We start from the raw sequence: 20,198 nt of genomic DNA, 5'->3' as shown, positions 1-20,198 counted from the left end.
TTAATAACTTAATCATAAATACTTATAAGTACTTTTTTATCCTTTTGTACAATGCATTATATTCCATTTATTAATATGTATTTTATTTATAAACTCTTGATAACAAAGAATTTTCTCTTTCTTATTTCCACTTTTCAATTAATACAATTTTTATACTTTTATAATAATATTAAAATTATTGTATTAGATTAAAAAAAGATAAATTAAAAATTATTAAGATAGAAAAAAAATTTTCAGCACTGCCAATAAACTATAGTTTTTTTTACAGTTTTATCTCAATTTTATAATTAATCAATTTAGAAAGTGATTTATCTTTTATTAAAAAATTACACAAATTTAAAAGAATTGTTGATATAATAAATATTTATTCCTATTTTTATCTCTTTAATTTAAATATATAAGATATAAAAATTATATATCTATAATAGCAGTATAATATACAACAAAGTATTAAAGAATACAAATTAAATACTAAATGTAATAGAAAAAAAAAACGCTTATATATTGTACAAATAATGCATTTATTTGAAAACTTTTTCACAAGTATTAATCCACTTTTTAAGATTCAATGGTATATTTTGTACAGAAATTTGTTTAATTACAGACCATACAGCAATATCAACAATATTTGGTTTATTTTTTCCAAACCATTTATTTGTTCCTAATTTTTTTGTAATAAATTGCAATATCAATTGCTGCTTTTCTGATGATTTTTCTATTTGTAGACAATAGCAATAATCAAGTACAGTATCAAATATGTTTGCTTGTGCAGGATCTAAACAACTGTCAAAATTATGTATATCCAATATTCTACTTAAATATCTTAATAAGTTAACTTCGCCAAATAAAGAATAATTATATAATCCTGTGACAAATTCAAGATCCTCAACTGTAAAATTAAAATATGATAAAAATGCATATTGATTGAATTTTTGTACAAAAATATTCATTCATTAATATTATTATTATTTAATTTACCTTCTTTCCATATGAGGAATAAATTTATTACATTTGGTTTAGGTGGATGTATATCACAGATATATATATCAGGTACATTTCCAATAACACTTGAATGAACATATGATTCCAATTTTATACTAATATCATTCCAAACTTTTTGAAGTGCTAATATGGAGTATGGAGGCTTCTTCGGATTTACATTTATTATTAAATTAACATTGATTGATTTAGGTTCATAATATACATCAGAAAGCATATTATTTTTCTGTTGATAATTTTATAAAATAGTAAGGGATTATTATTTAAAAGAATATATAAAATCATAAGAGTTAATAATTATTTACCTTTTTATTGTAATCTGCTGGCATCTTTACATGATTTGGATGTTTTAAAAAGTCGCAAAGAGTAGATACTTGTTTCTTAAGTTCTGCTAATTGAACTAAAATTTTTTCTTGTCTAGCTTCTAATAAAGCATATTCTGGTAAAGGATTCTGCAAATAATCATAATATTTGAAATATGTACATATTTAGTTCTATTACTGAAGTATAACTATGATGCTATAATCAACAATTTTAGTGTATACTGAATTATAAATTAATTGTACCTTATATTTTTTAAAGAATATATAATAGCAATTTAGATCTAAATAAATATACTCAGATGTTAACATACTATTATACTAATATACTTGTCTAAAAATGATCGTTACTATAAAACATATTTTTTATTCTACTATACTGTAAAAAGATTTCAAAAACTTTGTCCTTTGTATTATAATAATTGTATCTATGCAATTATCATAATTGTTTTTAATGAAAAAGTCTCTGCTTTTTAAATCTATCATTTGAATGTCATTCTATATTAATATTTTTCTATGTTGATATTTATATAGTTTCATTTCTTAGTTCTTATGTATCTTTGGTTATACAACTGTACTTTTGTAGCTTTTAGTGCAGTTCTAATTTAGTAAGCTTGCCATTCTTCTGTTTCAATTGTCACTATATTGCACTGTTACCAGAAGCCGAGTTATTTTTCACAGTAGGCACTCGCATTAGATCCTGTTATACGAAAAATTGGAGGGGCAAACATCGATCAAGCTTCGAGAACCATATTCTCGGTCGATCGTGATCAGTACTCGTGGAAATTTTGGGAGGAGTCATGCACGACAGGTCGAAGAAAGAAGAAACATTGATTCGTGCCATGGCTAGTTGCCGTGCGAGTAAAAGGGTAAATTCAGTTTGTTATTTAATGTCATTTTATATCGATAATGGATACTAGAAAAAGATGGAAACCTTCAAAAACTCGATAACCTGCTCTGTAACATCGGCAATGATCTTGATCCCTGTTCCCATATGGTCGCCTCTTCCACTTTCTCCGTGAATATTTTTCATCTCGTATATCCTATCCATACGATGTGACATATCGGGTAAGGAAATGATCGGTTTCATTGTATACATCGTGGTTTCGCCGCTTCTTTCAGTCAGTCTCATATCGAATATATAAAAATCACGTTACACGTGTTCGTCAAATCGTTCGCACTTTTGTTCTCGCTTCGTATTTTTCGAACTTGTTAGACAGCCATCTTTATTAGTTGTTTCTGTCTGCTTCTATTGCTTTTTGCCATCTTTGTCCCCCCTCTTCTTTCTTTATATGCCCTTGTACCAGGCATTACTACATCCGTTATTGTATTTTCAAGCATAGATGGCATTGCTGTAGTTTAATTAAAATCATTTTACCACTTTTATACTTATATTATATCTCTAAAAAAAAAGATATGGAAATTCTTAACGTGTAAATGTTCTACAATATTTTATACAAATAATTTATTGCAGAGAGTAATTTTTAAATTATAAATCCATAAAAGTTAAAGATTTTCTTTTTATATATTTATTCAAAATTTTTTGATTAAACCATTGATCAAACTTCAATATAAATTAATTGTCGCAAATATTATTATTTTTGCATTAAAATCGTATTTTCTTAGAATATGAACTAAAAAATACATATATATTATCATTTATTTTTCACAATATTTTATTTTGTATTTTTCTTCGTACTATCTTTGACTATTAGAATCAAATATTATAGTACTTATTAGTAGATATTATAGTACTTCATTTTATTAATATTGTATATAAGGCAGATAATATTTGTTTAATAATTGACTTATCTAAAAAATTAAAGAAATATTAAAATGAAACATTTAAATTTCGTGATTCTTTGCCATTCAGTTTTGTTCTATACAGATGGCGTGGTTGTTAATACTTGTTTTAATGTATAAAAATAATGTTTGAATTGATCTATTGAACAAATGTATTGTTAAGATGTTATATACATTCAAAAAAAGAAAATTCACATTGTTTAACTAGACATTATATTTAAATATACATTTTTTAAAGCGGTCATTGATTAGGCCAAAGTGGTGTCCTCTGTCGAAGCTTCTATTAAACTAAGGTTAGATTGGCAGATCTTTCGCTGATTACGGCTGTTTTCTCGTCTGTAAATTAGTCATTTCTTTATCAAAAGTATTAAAAGAAAATTAATTAATAGTGATTAACGTATAATTTTGACGAACGCGTAATCGCAATCTCATATTGAATAAAGGTGAGGACGACGGTTCATCGGAAGTGCGGTTAGAATCGCATTTTTTTTTTGAACGCACATATCGCCACCTATGGTTGATTCGATAAGGTCTTCTCTAGTTACGGTGAAAAAGATTGGATCTTGCATACGTTTTGCGTGAATGCGGAAAAAGAGGAAAAGCTTATGCATAGTTTACTTTTAATTAATCGGCCTTCTTTAGAATTTTGTGTGCCATATAAAGATCTTTCGTCAAAAGGAAAACTGCGAGTTTTTGTTTAGATCTTGGCTATATTTGTAGCAGATGCGTTTCGAGGACTGACATGGCGGCGATTCGATGAACCAATTGGAGCAGCGCTCTCTTAGAGAAGGCCGTGTTGTAAATTCCCCTTATATTCCGCGTCAGCGAGCTATTCCGTACTTCGTTTTGTCGTTATTGCTGGTAAATCATTTTTATCAAGAAGAAGAAGTGATAGTTGTCGATCGGTAGTATCGAGGGGTGGCTTCAAGAGATTTCAACGGGACGTTAATAATGAGAAAATTGTGTTTGGTCACGTGACCGTAGCCGAAAAATGGCGCAAAGATCAGAGTACAAACATGGGTTCCATTTCGTTGCTGCGGTGTCATTTGTATTTGTTTACAAGCGCGCTTTTTCACAAAACACGTGTTAAGTAAGTGCCATTTTTTTGGCAGTGGGTGACAGACAATGACGGGAAGAGGTTCCAAAAGACGGGGCCGGCCACCGAAGTCGGTGGTCATGGAAAGGCCCAAAAAGTTTCAATATCACCTTATGAAGAAACCAAAATATTTGCAAAACAAGGATTCAGAGACGCCAAACTCACAACCGAGTACACCAACGGCATCGAGACCTTCTTCACCAGTGGAAAGTGAGGAAAGTAGACGTAGTACACGAAATCGAAAATCTCGTGGGCCGAGGGATAGGCACTCGCGTAAAGGTGGTCATTCTAGTTCAGGTGCATATCAGCGCCGAGGTTACAATCCGAATGTGGATTACCATGACTCTGAATATCATTATGGATCTGATTTTGGTGATGAATCCAGTGAGAAGAGTGAAGTAGAAGAAGATCCTCTGCAAAGCGATATAGATTCTTCTGAGAGTATGGAAGAACCTGATCCATCTAGCGATAGTGATTTTTCTCTCTCTAGTTATAGTACGACCAGTGGTACACCCCGCAAAACACTTTTGAGTCAACAACGACCACCAAGTCCAGAGCCGTTGTGGCTGCAAAACAGAGAACTTCCTTCTCTTACTCCACCAAAATCTTCAGATGACTTATTGGTTCCTAAGGAACTTGTTATGCCATCACTTTCCATTTATGAGGTATTAAGACATTTTCGTACATTGGTGCGTCTTTCTTCGTTTAGATTTGAAGACTTTTGTGCAGCTCTAATGTGTGAGGATCAAACTAATTTATTAGCTGAGATTCATATCATGCTAATCAAAGCACTTCTACGAGAAGAAGATTCGCAACAAACGCATTTTGGTCCATTAGATCAGAAAGATTCTGTTAATGTGAGCTTGTATTTTGTTGATTCAATGACTTGGCCAGAAGTTTTACGATCTTATGTTGAAAGTGATAAAAGCTTTGATCAAAATGTTCTACAAATTCTAACAACTTCTGAATATCCTTTTACATCTACTGAAAACAGAATCAAGGTCTTGCAATTTTTAACAGATCAATTCCTGATAACAAATCCAGTTAGAGAAGATTTATTGCACGAAGGTATGATAAGTAATATGTTAAATATTATAGTAATACTACATTTTATGTTATATAATAATTGGATTTGGCAAGATACAATATCATTTATTTTGATATACAATCATATTGCTATAATCAGCAGGATAACACTTATTATGACCATGCTGATAGTTCACTATAATTTTTAATTACTAGTTTCTATCTATTAAATTGTAATAATGGAAGTATAAATGTAAAATTATCAAATAGTTCTTAATGTTTATTCATTTAATGTAACAATATGTTAAAATAATTCGAATTTTGTATAAATAATTGATATCTTTATATTTTACTTATGATATACATAATATTTTTATATAATACATGTAAAATGAAAATGTTATTTATAATAAATAAAATAATTTAATTTTATTTATTAATATATAAAATTATATTAATAAAATTTTTTCTAGGAAATATGCATTATGATGACCATTGTAGAGTATGTCACCGTCTTGGGGACTTATTATGCTGTGAAACTTGTCCAGCTGTTTTTCATTTAGAATGTGTTGAACCTCCATTAGTAGATGTTCCTACAGAAGATTGGCAATGCAGTACTTGTAAAGCTCACAAAGTTACAGGAGTTGCTGATTGCATTCCTGATGTTGAAAAAAATGGTTCTTTATGTAGGCAAGAACATTTAGGTTTTGATAGACATGGTAGAAAATATTGGTTTCTTGCAAGAAGAGTTTTTGTGTAAGATTTCTATTTTACAAATGATAGCAAAATTGTTATTTTATATTGTTATCTACATTATAACTATATTATAATTTTATAGAGAAAGTGAAAATGGAGAAGTTTGGTATTATAGTACACCATTACAGTTAGAAGAATTAATGCATTGTTTAGATCGTAATGAAATGGAAGTTGCACTTTATCGTGAATTATCAGATTATAAAGATGAAATTGTACGTCAAATGGAACTTACAGAATCAATTACTAATCAATTCAAGGGTAACAAGAAATCGTACTTAGAAATAGAAAATAGTGAGTATTGTATATTAAGCTCTCTATGGTTACTTACATTATCATTTGTATGATATTAATAGTAATAGACATTTATAACATTATGAACTATATAAAAATAACATAAACATTTTAATGATAATATAGGCCTCATACAAAAAATTCAAAAAGAACGTCAAGAAAAGCAGGAAAAAGAAGAAGAAGAAAAGAAAGAAAAACAAAGGCAAGAAGCTGAAGAAATGGTACGCAGGATACACGAAGGTTCTGATTCTTTAGAAGAACGCTTAACAGCAACAACAGAACAAGATAATAAGGGGGCAGTAGAAGAGCAAATGACAACACAAGTACCAGAGATGATAGCTGAAAACATTGAAGTGGATGGGGCTACTAATGTATCTACAACTTTAAATACTGATGTGGCAAACAATACTGTTAAACCTAATACTACATCATCATCTGAGGAGATGGAAGAAGAAACAGCGGAAGGAGAAGAAAATGTTTCAAAAATAGGCAAAGATGGTATGTTATATAACACATTAATCTTGTTTTTTTTTTTTTTTATAGAAAACAATTATATAGAAATATAAAATGGAATTTATTTTCTGTAGGTAAGAAACATACTATAGTAACAAGATCAAAAACAGGTTCTTTGCAACCTCGCACTTTTAATATGGATGATTTAAAACGACGAAGTACCTCTTCGATGTCAAGAGAAGAACTTGAAAAGTTAGATAAGAGTTTGAAAGAAGAAGGAGAAAGTACTAGATTGACAAGACAAAAAGCACATCAGATTGCTTCTGGCACACATCTCTTTAAATTGGGAATGGACAACAATTTTAAATCATATGTTAATCAGTATAGCACTAATCCTATTGCTTTGAATAAAATTCAACGAAATGAAGAACGTGATAAGAAACGCCACTTATCACATAAATTTTCTCTTACACAAGCATCAGAATTCAAATGGGTTGGAAGCTTAACAGGAACTCGTGCTCTTTTAGTTAGTACTCTTCGGCAAACTATTCTTCAACTTGAAAGCAGTATACAAGCTCCATTTATGCATACAAATTGGCCACTTTTACGCAAACCATGGACTACTGCAGTAGGTGCATGTATAAATCCAAGAGATTTTGCACGAGCACTCATCGTATTACAAGCATGTATAAAAGCAGTTGTATTTGCTAGTGTTTGGCATGACCAACTTGGACATGTAAAATTACAAAGAGTGACTGCACTTGAGCGAGAAGAGAAAAAACGTCAAGATAAAAAAGAAAAGAAAGAAAAAGAGGATGAAGAAGAGCGTAATAGATTATTTAATTTTGTTAAATATACGTTAGGTTTAAAACATCAAGTATGGAAACAAAAAGGTGAGGAATATAGAGTTCATGGACAAGGAGGTTGGTTATGGGTGTCAGCAAGTCGACGATATAGATTTAGTAATATGAGAAAATTAGGTTTAAGAACTGGGCCACAAAAAATTATGGTGCAAATTAGAGATCAAGGTGGAATAAAAATATTAGCTTTGGATCCTCCTACTTATGAATTTTTAATTAAAGAATATTGTTCAAGTCCGGATAGAAAAAATGATATACATAAAACAACTATAAAAAAAGAAATGGATGATTTATCAATGGAGGAATTGTCTATTGATAATAGTACAAAAAAAATTAAGCAAGAATGTAAGATGGAAAATGTTAAATCTGAAGAAAATGCAGAAATTAAACAAGAAGTGGATAAAAATGGGCCAGTATCAGTTCCTAAAACAGAACAAACAGCAATCAAACAAGAAATTAAAATGAATCTATCCTGTAAGTGTATTATATATAATAAGTATCAAATGATGTGTTATTTTATATATTATATAATAATTTATAAATTTATTAAATCTTATGTTTTTTCAAGTTTTAGCTGGCATGAAAATTGAGAAAGTTTTTACACCAATTAAAGAATTTGAAGAAATTGACATAACAAAAGCATTAACTACACCTGGGAGACTTCATTACCCAAAAATTGGGAAGAAAACTAGAATTGATGATTTTCTTGCACGTCGAACACATTTAAAATTATTAGAAGAGAGAAGATTGTTGCAATCTGTTAGTATTTTTTTAATGATGTTTATTTTTTCTCTTTTTTCTCTATATTTTGTTTGTTTTTTTTTTAATTTATCATTTCTTAGTATAGGTATTCTTATAATTTCTCACGTGTAGATAAATATATTTATTTTGTGCAGGAGAAAACAAAGGAACTTACAGGGCAAACAGGTGGTCATAAAATAGTAGATGGTGACACTGATATTGATATAGAAAACAATGATGAAAGTGATACTGATGGTGGGGATGGTTCTTTACAATCCATATTGTCCGGTAAACAACAACCTAATAAAGCAATATCATCAGCAGCAAAAGAAATGTTAAATGCAATAGGAAAACGCATTCAACAAGTTAGAGGACAATATGCAAACATTATGAAACTTGGAAAGAATGGAAGTTGCTATTCACAATATTGCAATATGACAACTATGCCAGGAAAAATTGCAATTACAGCACAAAGTTTAACATCTACATGTTATTCTCCAATATGTCTTCAGAAAGCAAGATTGAAACGTGACCTTATAGCATTACTACGAAAGGCAAATGCCTTGAACAATAATCAAGTACCATCTCACTCGTCACAAAACAAGACTGATGGAAATGATGAGGCTAAAGATGCAATTAGAAGAGATTTAGAATCTGCTGTTGCTTCAGCAACTCACTGTACCGAAGAATTTCAAACAATAAATGTAACTATAAATAAATCATCAAACTTCAAAGATGGATCAGCACACAGTGCTAAAAAAACAAAATTGGAACATAAAGTATGTATTATTATTTGATTTTTCACATATTTTAGTAATTAATTTATTTATTTTAAAGATTGATTATGAAATAATTTGTATTAATTAGCAAAATAAAAGTCATTGTAATAACACAAAATATAACAAGAATAATTTTTTACAGGGATCAGAAAATGATTCTAATTTGAATAAAAGTGAAACTATAGTTACAACAAAAAGTAATATTGTAACAACAGCTACAATAACTACTACTCAACAAACCATTAAAACAGTTGATGGTATTGTACAAAGTATGCAGGAAAGCATTACTTCTCATAATTCAACTACATTTTTATCAGAAACTAAAACTAGGTATTATAAAAGATCTTTTTAACATATCTCATATGTATTTAAAAGGTATAAACCTTAAATAATAAATGATATGACTTTCAGTAATGTAAATAATATAGGATCAAAAACAACGATTATTAACAAGAGAGGAAGAACAGTACAACGAAGTACACTAGCTAAGGAATTAAATGCTGATGGAACTGAAAGAATATATACTGCCAGCTCAACGGAAGGAAAAGTTTATTTAAAAAAAGTTGCAATTTCTTTAGCTGATAGAAGGAAAAAACGAACACCAGTAAAATATCCTTTATGTTCGACATTTTGTACAAAAAATAAACGTCGTAGTATTTTACTTCTTCCACAACATGAATTACGAAAATTAGCCAGAGTTGGTGGACGAATACCAGTTCAAGGTTTTCATCACATGGCTAAGGTGTGTATGTGTGTGTGTATAGTGATTTCTATATATTATGTATAATACTAAATAACATTACTTTTTTCATGTCAGTATTTGTAATACATTATCTTATTTTTTCTAAATTTTAGGCAAACCTATCAGTTTGGCCATATCCTTGTCCTAGACCATTATTTAAGACATGTTGGTTATATCGAACAGTTGGCTTAAAATCTTTAGCTGCAGCAGCTCTTCAATTAAGAATATTATGGGCATGTTTGCGTTGGGATGATATGGCAGCAAAACCATTATCTACAGACGGAAAACATCAAATTACAACAGATACAGAGATTATGTCATTAGAAATCTTAAAACATCGCCATGTTGGCCAATTTTTAGATAGAACACAATATTTGCGTCGGAAAGTTGTTATACCCTTAGAACTTCCAAAACAAATCAGAGGTACTTACAAATAAGTTTATATTGTTCTATTGTTCTATTTTCTTTTATTCTATCTTATTTCTCATTCAAAAGAAGTAACATCTATAAGAAGTGGATTAAGGAAGAGGAAACGACCAGAATCACCGCAAAGCACTGAGCCACAAGTTACAGAAGAATGGGTTGATGAAGATAAATTGGAACTATGGGAAATCAAGCAATATGGTGATAGGTTAGCAATATATTTTATGATTATTCATATATTATAATGAAAATTAAAATACAAGACTGCTTTTGTGACGTAGAACAATTGCTTCTTTTTTTAATTACTAACTTTTATATGATTAAGGCATTTATTATAATAAATTACAATTTTTACTTTTTACAAGTTTTAGCTTGCTTATCATAAAATTGCTTTTTGTATAATTAGGTGGAAAGCATGCAATATTGCCGAAATAGAACGAATCGAATATTATAGTCGAAAATACCTTTCCTTGCCTAACACCATCTTATACTAACACTTCGCTTGGTGTGTGTCTCTTCAGGTTAGAGAAGGCTAATGCCCAGATTATTACTAGGAGTCGTTCGGGTGTACCACAATCTGTTGTTGTTGGTCCAAACAGAAATGCTGGATCAAATTCTGGTATTGATCAACTTGTTAGTGGTAAAGCAACTCCTGAAGAAATTAAAGAAAAAATGGAACAACAATTACGTATGCAAAGGGCTGCACATCAACAGAAAAGAGCTTTAGAAACTCTTAAAAGTCCAGCTAATTCCTCTTCTTCAAACACACAACTTGTTAAAGTTACAGCAAATTCTGCCCATGGTACCGTTATAGTATTATTTGATAGTTACAATTGATTAATAGTGTTTAAAACAATTATTTGGTTTATTTTTATAGATGGTTCAGTTAAATTAGTTTCCAAAGTAGCAATACCAGCTAGTCCGAATAGTGGAAGTAAGTCACAATTAACTTCACTTCTAACAACACCTACACAAAATAAAACATTTATTGGAACAAGACGTATTTATATGGCAAAATGTAAGTTATTTATAAAATTGTTATTCTTCTTTTTGGTGTATTGCAATCATTTTATTACAATAATCATCATTATATTTTCAATAAATATATAGCAGCCGATGGAACAACAAAAGTCGTTTCCGGGCCTACAAGTATTTTACCAAAGACGTCTCAAACCCAATCAGGAAATCAACAGCAATCTTTAATAAAAGTTTCAGGTCAAACTGGTAAAAAATAGCTTTTAAATAAGTTTAATTTTATAAACATGCTACTTTTATAATTTATGAATATCATCATCTATATCATTTTAGGGACACCTACAGGCACCGTACAGCACATACAACAAAGGGTACAAATTTTAAGAGGACCTGATGGTAAATTACAAGTTCGTGGATTAATGCCTGGTCAACAATTAGTACAGATGCCAGATGGAAAATTGCATGTATTGAATACAGCACAAGCTATTACTACCAGTATTACACCTACTACTGGTACTACTTCAAATGCACCAACTACACAGGTATTTGTTTTGTATTCTCATATTATAATTTAACAGATCAACAAATTAACAGTTAACAGTTTAACAGATCAAAGAATTTAAAATTATTAATTATTCGTAAAAATGTATAATTTTAGACTAAAACGGTAATAGCTAGCACAGCTAAAGTCTCCACATCAAATAGTAGTACATCTAATAAAAATAGTCCAGCTAAAATTGTAACTACCTTGTCACAAGTATCAACGCCACAACAACCACAAACACAATCGCAACAAGTACAAAAAATTGGAAAATCTTCCACTGTAACAATAGCAAATGTTACTTCTACACAACCTGCAAAAAGTGCAATAGTTGTTGCTAATACTGGTCAAATTGTACAGGGAGCGCAGGTATTTGTCTATATGTATTTTAATTTATTTTAAATTCACATGAAATTGTTAAAATATCAAATAACATTGTTAAATTCATTTGATATGAAAGAGTTTATAAGCTTTACTATGTCTAGTAATGTTTGAATTAATATATAGGTAATATCTTCGGGTAGTCAAGTTTTAAGTGGAAATCAGATAGTTGTTACTAATGCTAATTTGGCTCAACAACTTGCATCCGGAAAAGCACAATTAACAACAATAGGTGGGCATCAAGTTGTAATTCGTAGTACGCCAACAGGAAATCAAATTGTACATTTAAATTCATCAAATAGTAGCATTATAGTAAAAAATGCTGTTTCATCTAATAAACAAGGTAATTTCCTTCTTATCTATATCACTTTTTTTTATAAAACAGGTTCATAAAACTACGTTATATACTATATATTTTTATAGTTCCAGTATTGCAAACCACTCAAGTAATAACATCAACAATAGCGCAAACACCTGAAACAACAAGTGTAAATATTACTTCTAATTCATTAAGTAGTACTTCATGTACTACGTCTACTACAAATCAAACTACTACCGTTCCACCACCTGGAAGCATAGAAGCTTCTTTGTTAGCGGGTCAACCACCAGGTACAGTCATAAAATGTGTCACAGCTCAAGTAATACAAACAACACAAGGACCGCGAATAGTTTTACAAGGATTGCAAGGAGCAGATTTTACGCCGCAACAACTTGCAATGGTGCAACAACAAGTAAAACAACAATTACTAAAAGGTATTGTTAATATATAATTTTGTAAAAATAAAAGCAGAAACAAAAAAAAAATATAAAAAAATAAATCTTGATACTCTTTTGTAATATGTAGCTCAAGCAACTACAGGAAAGCAAGGAGTCTTGGGTCCTACAAAAATTTATTTAGCTGTTCAACCTGCACCAGGAAGTAATCAACAAGCACAGACATCTCAAACTTCTACAACAGCAAGTACCCCTACTGTTCCTACATCAAAACAACAAGTACAACATCCAACTGATTCTCCACCACCAGCAACAGGTATAACATTTTTTCTTTGTACACATATCATAAAGAAAGATTACAATAATTACAGTACTTACATTTGTATTTTAGAACCTCAAACTGGTATAGAATCTATACCAGAACTTCCACAAGCATCAGTACCAAGTTCTCCTGAAAAGCCAAAAGTGGTTGTACAACAAGTAGGTCGTGCGAATAATATTGTAACAGAAGAATCTCAAAAAATAAACGTGGTTAATGGTCAGCAATCATCACAATCTGTGAAAGATGACTCTTCAACTAATAAATTTATTCTTACACCAGATTATATACAACAAAGTATGCATTGTATATTTGAAGTTATCAAAAAGAACTTTAGTATCTGAAATTTATGTAATAATATTGATATAATTTAATTTCATTTTGTTATTTTTTTAGCAATAAAAAATGCATTGAAACAAGAAAATCTTAATCCAGAAATAGAAGAAAAGTTATTACAACTACAACGATACCAAGAAAAACAAATGAAGGGAGGAATAGAGAGTTCGGTAACTAGCAATCAAATTCACAGTACACCTATTATAACAACTCCGCGTGCCCCATCTCGTAAGAGACCTGCGCCCTCCAACATTCCACCAGTAACTACAACTTCAAATATACAGTTAACAACAAATGAAAAAGATATTGATTGGGCAGAAACTCCCAAAAAGAAATCAACACCAAAACAAGAAAATCGTGAAATTCCAAAGTAAGCGGGATAGTTAATATGATTATTATAATATTTTTATATGGTATCTTAAAATTGTACAATATTAGAAACAATCATAATAATATTCGTTATTTTTACCTAATTATCATCTATTCATTTTGTGTGCAATGGTAGAATACAGAAATTAAATGAACAATCAGAAAATGAATCTATATCTAAAAATCGAATTGTAAAATTAAAAGACAACCAAGAACAAAGAAGGAAACAACAGGTTCATTCAAGAATGCAAGTTTTATTGTTTCGACATAAAGAACTTTTGAAAAAAGATATACTTAAAAAAAGAGCTTTACTTGAAAAAGAATTACAAATAGATATTCAGGTATGTCCTAATCTTATTAATTAATATCAGAAAGTACATGTATATGATATTTTTAATATCATTGTATAAAATACAATTGTAGAAGGATCTATCAATAGAATTAGCAACAAGAACAAAGGCAGAAAGACATAAACAGGATGAAGTTAAAGTAGGAAGTGCAAAACGTAAAGCAAATGCTCAAATAGCACAAGTAAGTCCACCTAATCGAGGTGGAAGACCAAAAAAACATAAGGCACAAGCAAATAGCAACACATCACCTAGTGCGTCATCTACTGCAACTCCAAGTCGAATTAAAAAAGAAAAGTTATATTGTCTATGTAGGACACCTTATGATGAAACAAAGTAAGCATTCTCTCTCCCTCTCTTCCCCTCCCCCTCTCTGTGCGTCTGCCTGCTCTCTCTCTCTCTCTCTCTCTCTCTCTCTCTCTCTCTCTCTCTCTCTCTCTCTCTCTCTCTCTCTCTCTCTCTCTCTCTCTCTCTCTGTGTGTGTGTGTGTGTGTGTGTGTGTGTGTGTGTGTGTGTGTGTGTGTGTGTGTGTGTGTGAAGGGTGCATGTAGAACGTGCGCTTATCACTTGTTATGTATGTATATAATTGTACAAACTTTAATTCATTTATTCATTGTAAAGGTTCTATGTGGGATGTGACTTGTGTAATAATTGGTTCCATGGAGACTGTGTAGGTATTACTGAAGAAATGAGCAAGTCTCTTTCAGAGTTTGTTTGTACAGAATGTAGACATGCACGAGATACACAGGAACTATACTGCTTATGTAAGCAACCTTATGATGAATCTCAGTAAGTAATAACCTTTTTAAAATTATTAAAAATTAAAAGAAATTAAAGAAGATTAAAGAATATTAAATTACTATTGTACATTCTTATTAATTCCTTTTAGACTAGTCATATATAAAATTAATTTTTATTTTTAATAGGTTTTACATTTGCTGCGATAAATGTCAAGACTGGTTCCATGGAAGATGCGTTGGTATTCTTCAATCAGAAGCAGATAATATTGATGAATATGTATGTCCAAATTGTCAACGTAATTCATCTGTTAATTTTGCAAACATGAAAAATCTCAATGCCAAGGATTTGGATTTACTGAAAAAACTAATTAAACAAATACAGGTATCTATATTTCTATTTTGAAATGTGTGCTCCATTTTAACAAAAAACTTATTTATAAACTTAAAATTAGGCACATAAAAGCGCATGGCCTTTTATGGAACCAGTAGATCCAAATGAAGCTCCAGATTATTATAAAGTTATAAAGGAACCCATGGGTATGCATTTGTACTTTTGAAATTAAGTATTAATAAAATTTAATCTATATACATATATATAATATTAAAATATTAATATAAATTAATATATATATATTATTTTTATTATTTTTATTATTTTTATTTGTCTATATTGCTCTATTTTCAGATCTACAAACAATAGAGTTAAGAATAAATGATAGATCCTACAAGAAGTTAAGTGAATTTATTGGAGATATGACCAAAATATTTGACAATTGTCGATACTACAATCCAAAAGAGTCACCATTTTTCAAGTGTGCAGAGTCATTAGAAACATATTTTGTTCATAAAATTAAAAGCTTAAGGGAAAAGTTTTCAGAGGGAAAATAAGCAATCAAAACTGTAACTATAAACGAGTGGAAGTGCAAAATTGGCAGTTAAATAGTGCAGTGTAACAAAAATGATCTGTGCCAGTACATGTAGAGATTGAAACTCAAAGTAGAGATAAGTATATAAAAGTAGGATATATTTATTAGACCTGTGTGAATTTTTATTTCCTTTAACAAATGAACTTCTGTCAAACTTATTCTGTGCAATGGATTTTGGACTAGAATTTATAATTTCCTATTTCTTGTAACTATTCCAGACTGGTGATAAATTACCAGTGGTGTATATATATATATATATATATATATATATATATATATATATATATATATACACACATACATACATACACATATATATAATGAACTGCCTTGTTCACAAAAAAATATAAAGTAACTATAATTATGATGTAACATAGCTACTGTTGAAATGGTCTAAATAATATATATGGAATGAATCTATTTGATTGATATTGATCAATAGGATCATTTCTAAATATTTATAGTATCTAAAATATGACAAAACTAATTCATTCAATAATTATACATAACAAAAATATCTTATTCTTCATCTATCTGTTTTGCAAGATTTTATATAATAAAATTAGACATATAAAAGTTTATTAGAAAATAATAAAGTGGAAATAAATTGATTTATAAAAATGAATTTGAAATGTAGAACATGTTAGGTAAATGTTTATTGACATATTTGATGGTTTACAATATTTTAATGCTTATATTTTCTTCTATAATTATAAGTTGTGGTTCAAAATTCATATGGTACAGGTGATATCATTATCTATAAACATATACATGTACTAAATGCATGTATAAATAACTATGCATGCTACAATTGCAGATATATAAAGTCGGTGCCACTTCATATTTAAGATTATGATCAACAACAACTTTATAGTAAACTAACACATGTTTTTTCAAACGAAGAGAATTTAGTGATGAAAGACCATTTGACAGTTTTTATTAACATGATAATGATCTGATTACTATTTCGTCATATAGCTCACTCATAAAAGCGTTCTGTATCGTATAGCTGTAAAATTCTTTAGAACGCGCATAATAAATTGTACAAATTTGTTTATTGTGCTCACAAGTAATTATTATTATATTGTTTTAATCACTTAAATTTTCTATGAAATTGTTTATAAGCTAAACATATGATGTTAAGTTATAAGGAGTAAGCAGATATCTGCTTTGTACATACGTGAGTAGAAATGTTTATGAAAAACAAATGAGCTTTGGTTTGGTATAATACAATACCGAAATCAGTCTAAACACAAAAAGCTGTTTTCGATACAAATATTGTTTATATTATAACTATTAAAATATCATTGAAAGATTGCTAATTATCTGCAAATGAATCATATTTGGTTTCATATTTCGAAAGAAGGGATTTGTCAAAAAGTAGTATTTGGCAATAAGAATGTTTCATGGGCGTGGTATGAATAAAAAATATAAATATATACATAAACATACAAATATATTAAATAAATTAAGGAAGTTATGAAACTTTTGAAGTATGACTGTAAACAACAAGAATGAAAGTAAATATTGAATGTTCAACTGGAATCTGTGAAGAAAAGAATTTCTGTAAGTTTATAGTTTTAAAATATTCTTTGGTTAAAAAATGTCTCAACATACTTTTAATTCTGAGAGTAAAATTTAAAAATATATTCATACATGTACCTTTATAATATTTCCTAAAATCAATGAGATTACAAATCTCCGGCATGCCTTGTCGATTCTTGGTTGTTTATTTAACATGAAAACAGATTACTCAAAACAGGTTGTACATTTTTGCCAGGATAAAGCTTGTACAGTATTTTTAATTCAAAATCACAAGACCTGGCACTGATCTGTTTTTTACCTTCGACTTTCGATTATAGTTACAGAATGTATAGATTAGGTTTCAGTCTCCAGGTTTATACACTACAGTAGCTGTACTGGTTCATCTTAATCAATAAATAATATGCATTTCATTAATCAGGAATATGTATTTTGTATTCTAATATTAATTATAAGTATCCCCCACGTGTACAGTTTTAAAACCTTACATCATTATATATAAGTACATGAAGATTGTTTACATATATCCAGTTTTTTTAACAGGTACGTTGTAATATGAGACACTAAAGCTTTGTAAATTATGTACATGTCTCATTGAAGCGGTGATACCATTGATGCACGTGCTACTGAACTAGTGTACAAACCAGGTGAAAACTGAGCAGCTAGTTCATATTGTATGCTGCATTATTTCACTTTCTGCTTATATATCGTGTAACAAGATGTTTATTTCCATTAAAGAAAAAACAACAAAGTGTGACTAGATAACTACATTCTTCTAAACTTAATATTACATAGTTTATAATACAAACATTTGTACTAATTTTAATTATAAACTTTGTTGTTTTTATTACACTAAGATATAAATTAGGATAGTCTCATATATTAGCTTATCTTTTTTAATTTGTAATTGTTTCAAAATAATAAACTGCTGGATGACAGTGACTTGATGAAGTATAGTAAATATGTTATTACTATTTTATTATATTGCTACAAAATTCTCAGGTGCTTTGAATAATTTTAAATAGTTTAAAGGCACACTTAAAATAAATGAGACATTGGTACTAATAAATTAATGGAATAAAATAATAGCAAGTAATAGTATACATGTTTTAAAATACATTTTGTAAATAGTATACTTAAGTACTATATATGTATTATAATAGCGGTATAATATGATGATGAATAGACCACAAAATTTATTTTTCTTATAACTGCAGTATGTATTAATGCACAAAGACTTATTATACTAAATTAATCGCGAATGTCAAAAATATTTGATCTTCTCTTTTTGGTTCATTAGTACTGTCTTATGCTTGTATAATTATTAACAAAATAATAACGATATAATATTTTATTGAAATCTTAATACATTTATCAAAAATTAAGAATATTTTATAGCTTTACAAGATTATTATACATTTTTTTGTCATTAATTAAAGACAAAAGAACATAAAATATGTCATAAAGTATTGATACATAAACGACATTAAAAGATTTCTGTATTTGTGTGATCTATATAGTATAGTTCTTGTAGTGTTTTTATATAATGTATCAAACATATCATATTTCTAGTAGTATATGCATTTGAATTTTTGCAATAAAATTATTATCAGAAAGTTGTGCAAAGATGGAAGATATACAACAAAGCACTTTAAGAAATATTGTAGTAAGTATTATATACTGTATTTTTCATCCGCCTTTTAATCCATTTTTATAATTAATAATTTTCAGGGTTGCATCATGTACTTCTTCCTGAAGAAGCTTCTAAATCTTGTACATTTTCAGAAGAAATTCCTATAACTCGATCTCAAGCTCTTAAGAATAAATTTTCTAAAATACAAGTTTATAATTCTTGTTTACTTCAAAATTATAAAATCGAATATATATTTTTAAAGTAATCGCTATTTTGGTGATTACCAAAAACCAATTGAAAATTATTTGATGGAAATGTACTTTTGAATTTTTTTATGCAATTGTTTACTTTATTTCTTATTTATAGCGAGAATATATAATCGTTACCTTTTCATGTACAGGCCATCGTGTAAGTATGATCTACAAATAATTATTAAGAATTAGAATTATTTCATTATTTTATAATACAATATCGATAATATCTTTAATTCAGATTTACTGTAAATATATATATTTTTTCAGAGAATTATAACAAATAAACCTGCTTTAGATGAGTATCCTGATCTTGAACGGCTATGCAAACTAAAAGATACATGTGTTACTTTAATTATGTGTAAATGTTATTTCTATATAATAGTGCAAAAAAAAAATAAAAGAATAATATTCATTGTTATTATAAATATAATTAGCAAGAAAATTTGTGTAATTATATAAGGATAAGATTATTTAATGTAATAACTATGATATGTAGTACATGCTCAAATGAGCATGCCATGCAAGCAATAACAATTTTACTGATGAAATGAAAGGAACAGTCCCTTTAAATAAATCACCCGGTTATTCTAAATTATCAATTCTTCCATTTGAAGGTATTTTAAATGATAAAGAGATTTTTGATTTAGATTTGATAAAACTATTTTTAATAACTATTGTGATAATTATATATTGTCATTTCAAAAAGTAGAAAAACCTAAGAGATAAATATGAATAAATAGTACATATAGCTGAAATTATAGTAGAAGCAATCTAATGTGGAAAAGATAGATATGTTTTTCCAAAATTTTTGCAAAAATTATAAAATATCAAA

The 20,198-nt window shown here is 28.9% G+C and overlaps 2 protein-coding genes across 6 annotated transcripts; one reads left to right on the top strand and one right to left on the bottom strand.

Annotated features, from left to right (window-relative positions):
- Positions 1-497: 497 nt before the first annotated feature.
- Positions 498-2,625, bottom strand: LOC118444517 (putative aminoacyl tRNA synthase complex-interacting multifunctional protein 2). Of its 3 annotated transcripts, none has more exons than XM_035872864.2 (4): positions 2,272-2,625; positions 1,305-1,451; positions 979-1,225; positions 498-889 (listed from the first exon to the last, which is right to left on the bottom strand). In XM_035872864.2, the coding sequence occupies exons 1-4, from the start codon at positions 2,449-2,451 to the stop codon at positions 522-524; spliced, it is 942 nt and encodes a 313-aa protein (XP_035728757.1). In that variant the 5' UTR covers positions 2,452-2,625; the 3' UTR covers positions 498-521. The 3 variants fall into 3 exon arrangements, with proteins under 3 accessions (XP_035728757.1, XP_035728756.1, XP_035728758.1); XM_035872863.2 differs by having other exon boundaries at positions 2,254-2,624; XM_035872865.2 differs by lacking the exon at positions 2,272-2,625 and adding an exon at positions 1,566-1,891.
- E(bx) (nucleosome-remodeling factor subunit NURF301 E(bx)) lies at positions 1,897-18,438 on the top strand. 3 transcript variants are annotated; one of them, XM_035872857.2, is made up of 28 exons: positions 1,897-2,188; positions 4,235-5,286; positions 5,718-6,000; positions 6,083-6,291; positions 6,418-6,789; positions 6,879-8,078; positions 8,173-8,363; positions 8,501-9,124; positions 9,267-9,454; positions 9,536-9,866; positions 9,980-10,289; positions 10,362-10,497; positions 10,811-11,091; positions 11,167-11,307; positions 11,400-11,513; positions 11,598-11,806; positions 11,923-12,174; positions 12,313-12,529; positions 12,610-12,939; positions 13,031-13,216; positions 13,292-13,516; positions 13,616-13,925; positions 14,061-14,265; positions 14,348-14,607; positions 14,893-15,060; positions 15,198-15,393; positions 15,464-15,548; positions 15,697-18,438. In XM_035872857.2, exons 2-28 carry the CDS (start codon positions 4,248-4,250, stop codon positions 15,897-15,899), a joined length of 8,265 nt encoding a protein of 2,754 aa, XP_035728750.2. In that variant the 5' UTR covers positions 1,897-2,188; positions 4,235-4,247; the 3' UTR covers positions 15,900-18,438. The 3 variants fall into 3 exon arrangements, with proteins under 3 accessions (XP_035728750.2, XP_035728753.2, XP_035728754.2); XM_035872860.2 differs by lacking the exon at positions 1,897-2,188 and having other exon boundaries at positions 3,585-5,286; positions 8,179-8,363; XM_035872861.2 differs by lacking the exon at positions 1,897-2,188 and having other exon boundaries at positions 3,586-5,286; positions 10,844-11,091.
- The last annotated feature ends 1,760 nt before the right edge of the window (positions 18,439-20,198 follow it).

Source organism: Vespa mandarinia, chromosome 1 (assembly GCF_050613455.1).
Source record: "Vespa mandarinia isolate Hongniang chromosome 1, ASM5061345v1, whole genome shotgun sequence".
Classification (NCBI taxonomy): Eukaryota; Metazoa; Arthropoda; class Insecta; order Hymenoptera; family Vespidae; genus Vespa; species Vespa mandarinia.
Note: the sequence above shows the minus strand (reverse complement) of the source record. Positions and strands in the feature narration are given on the sequence as shown.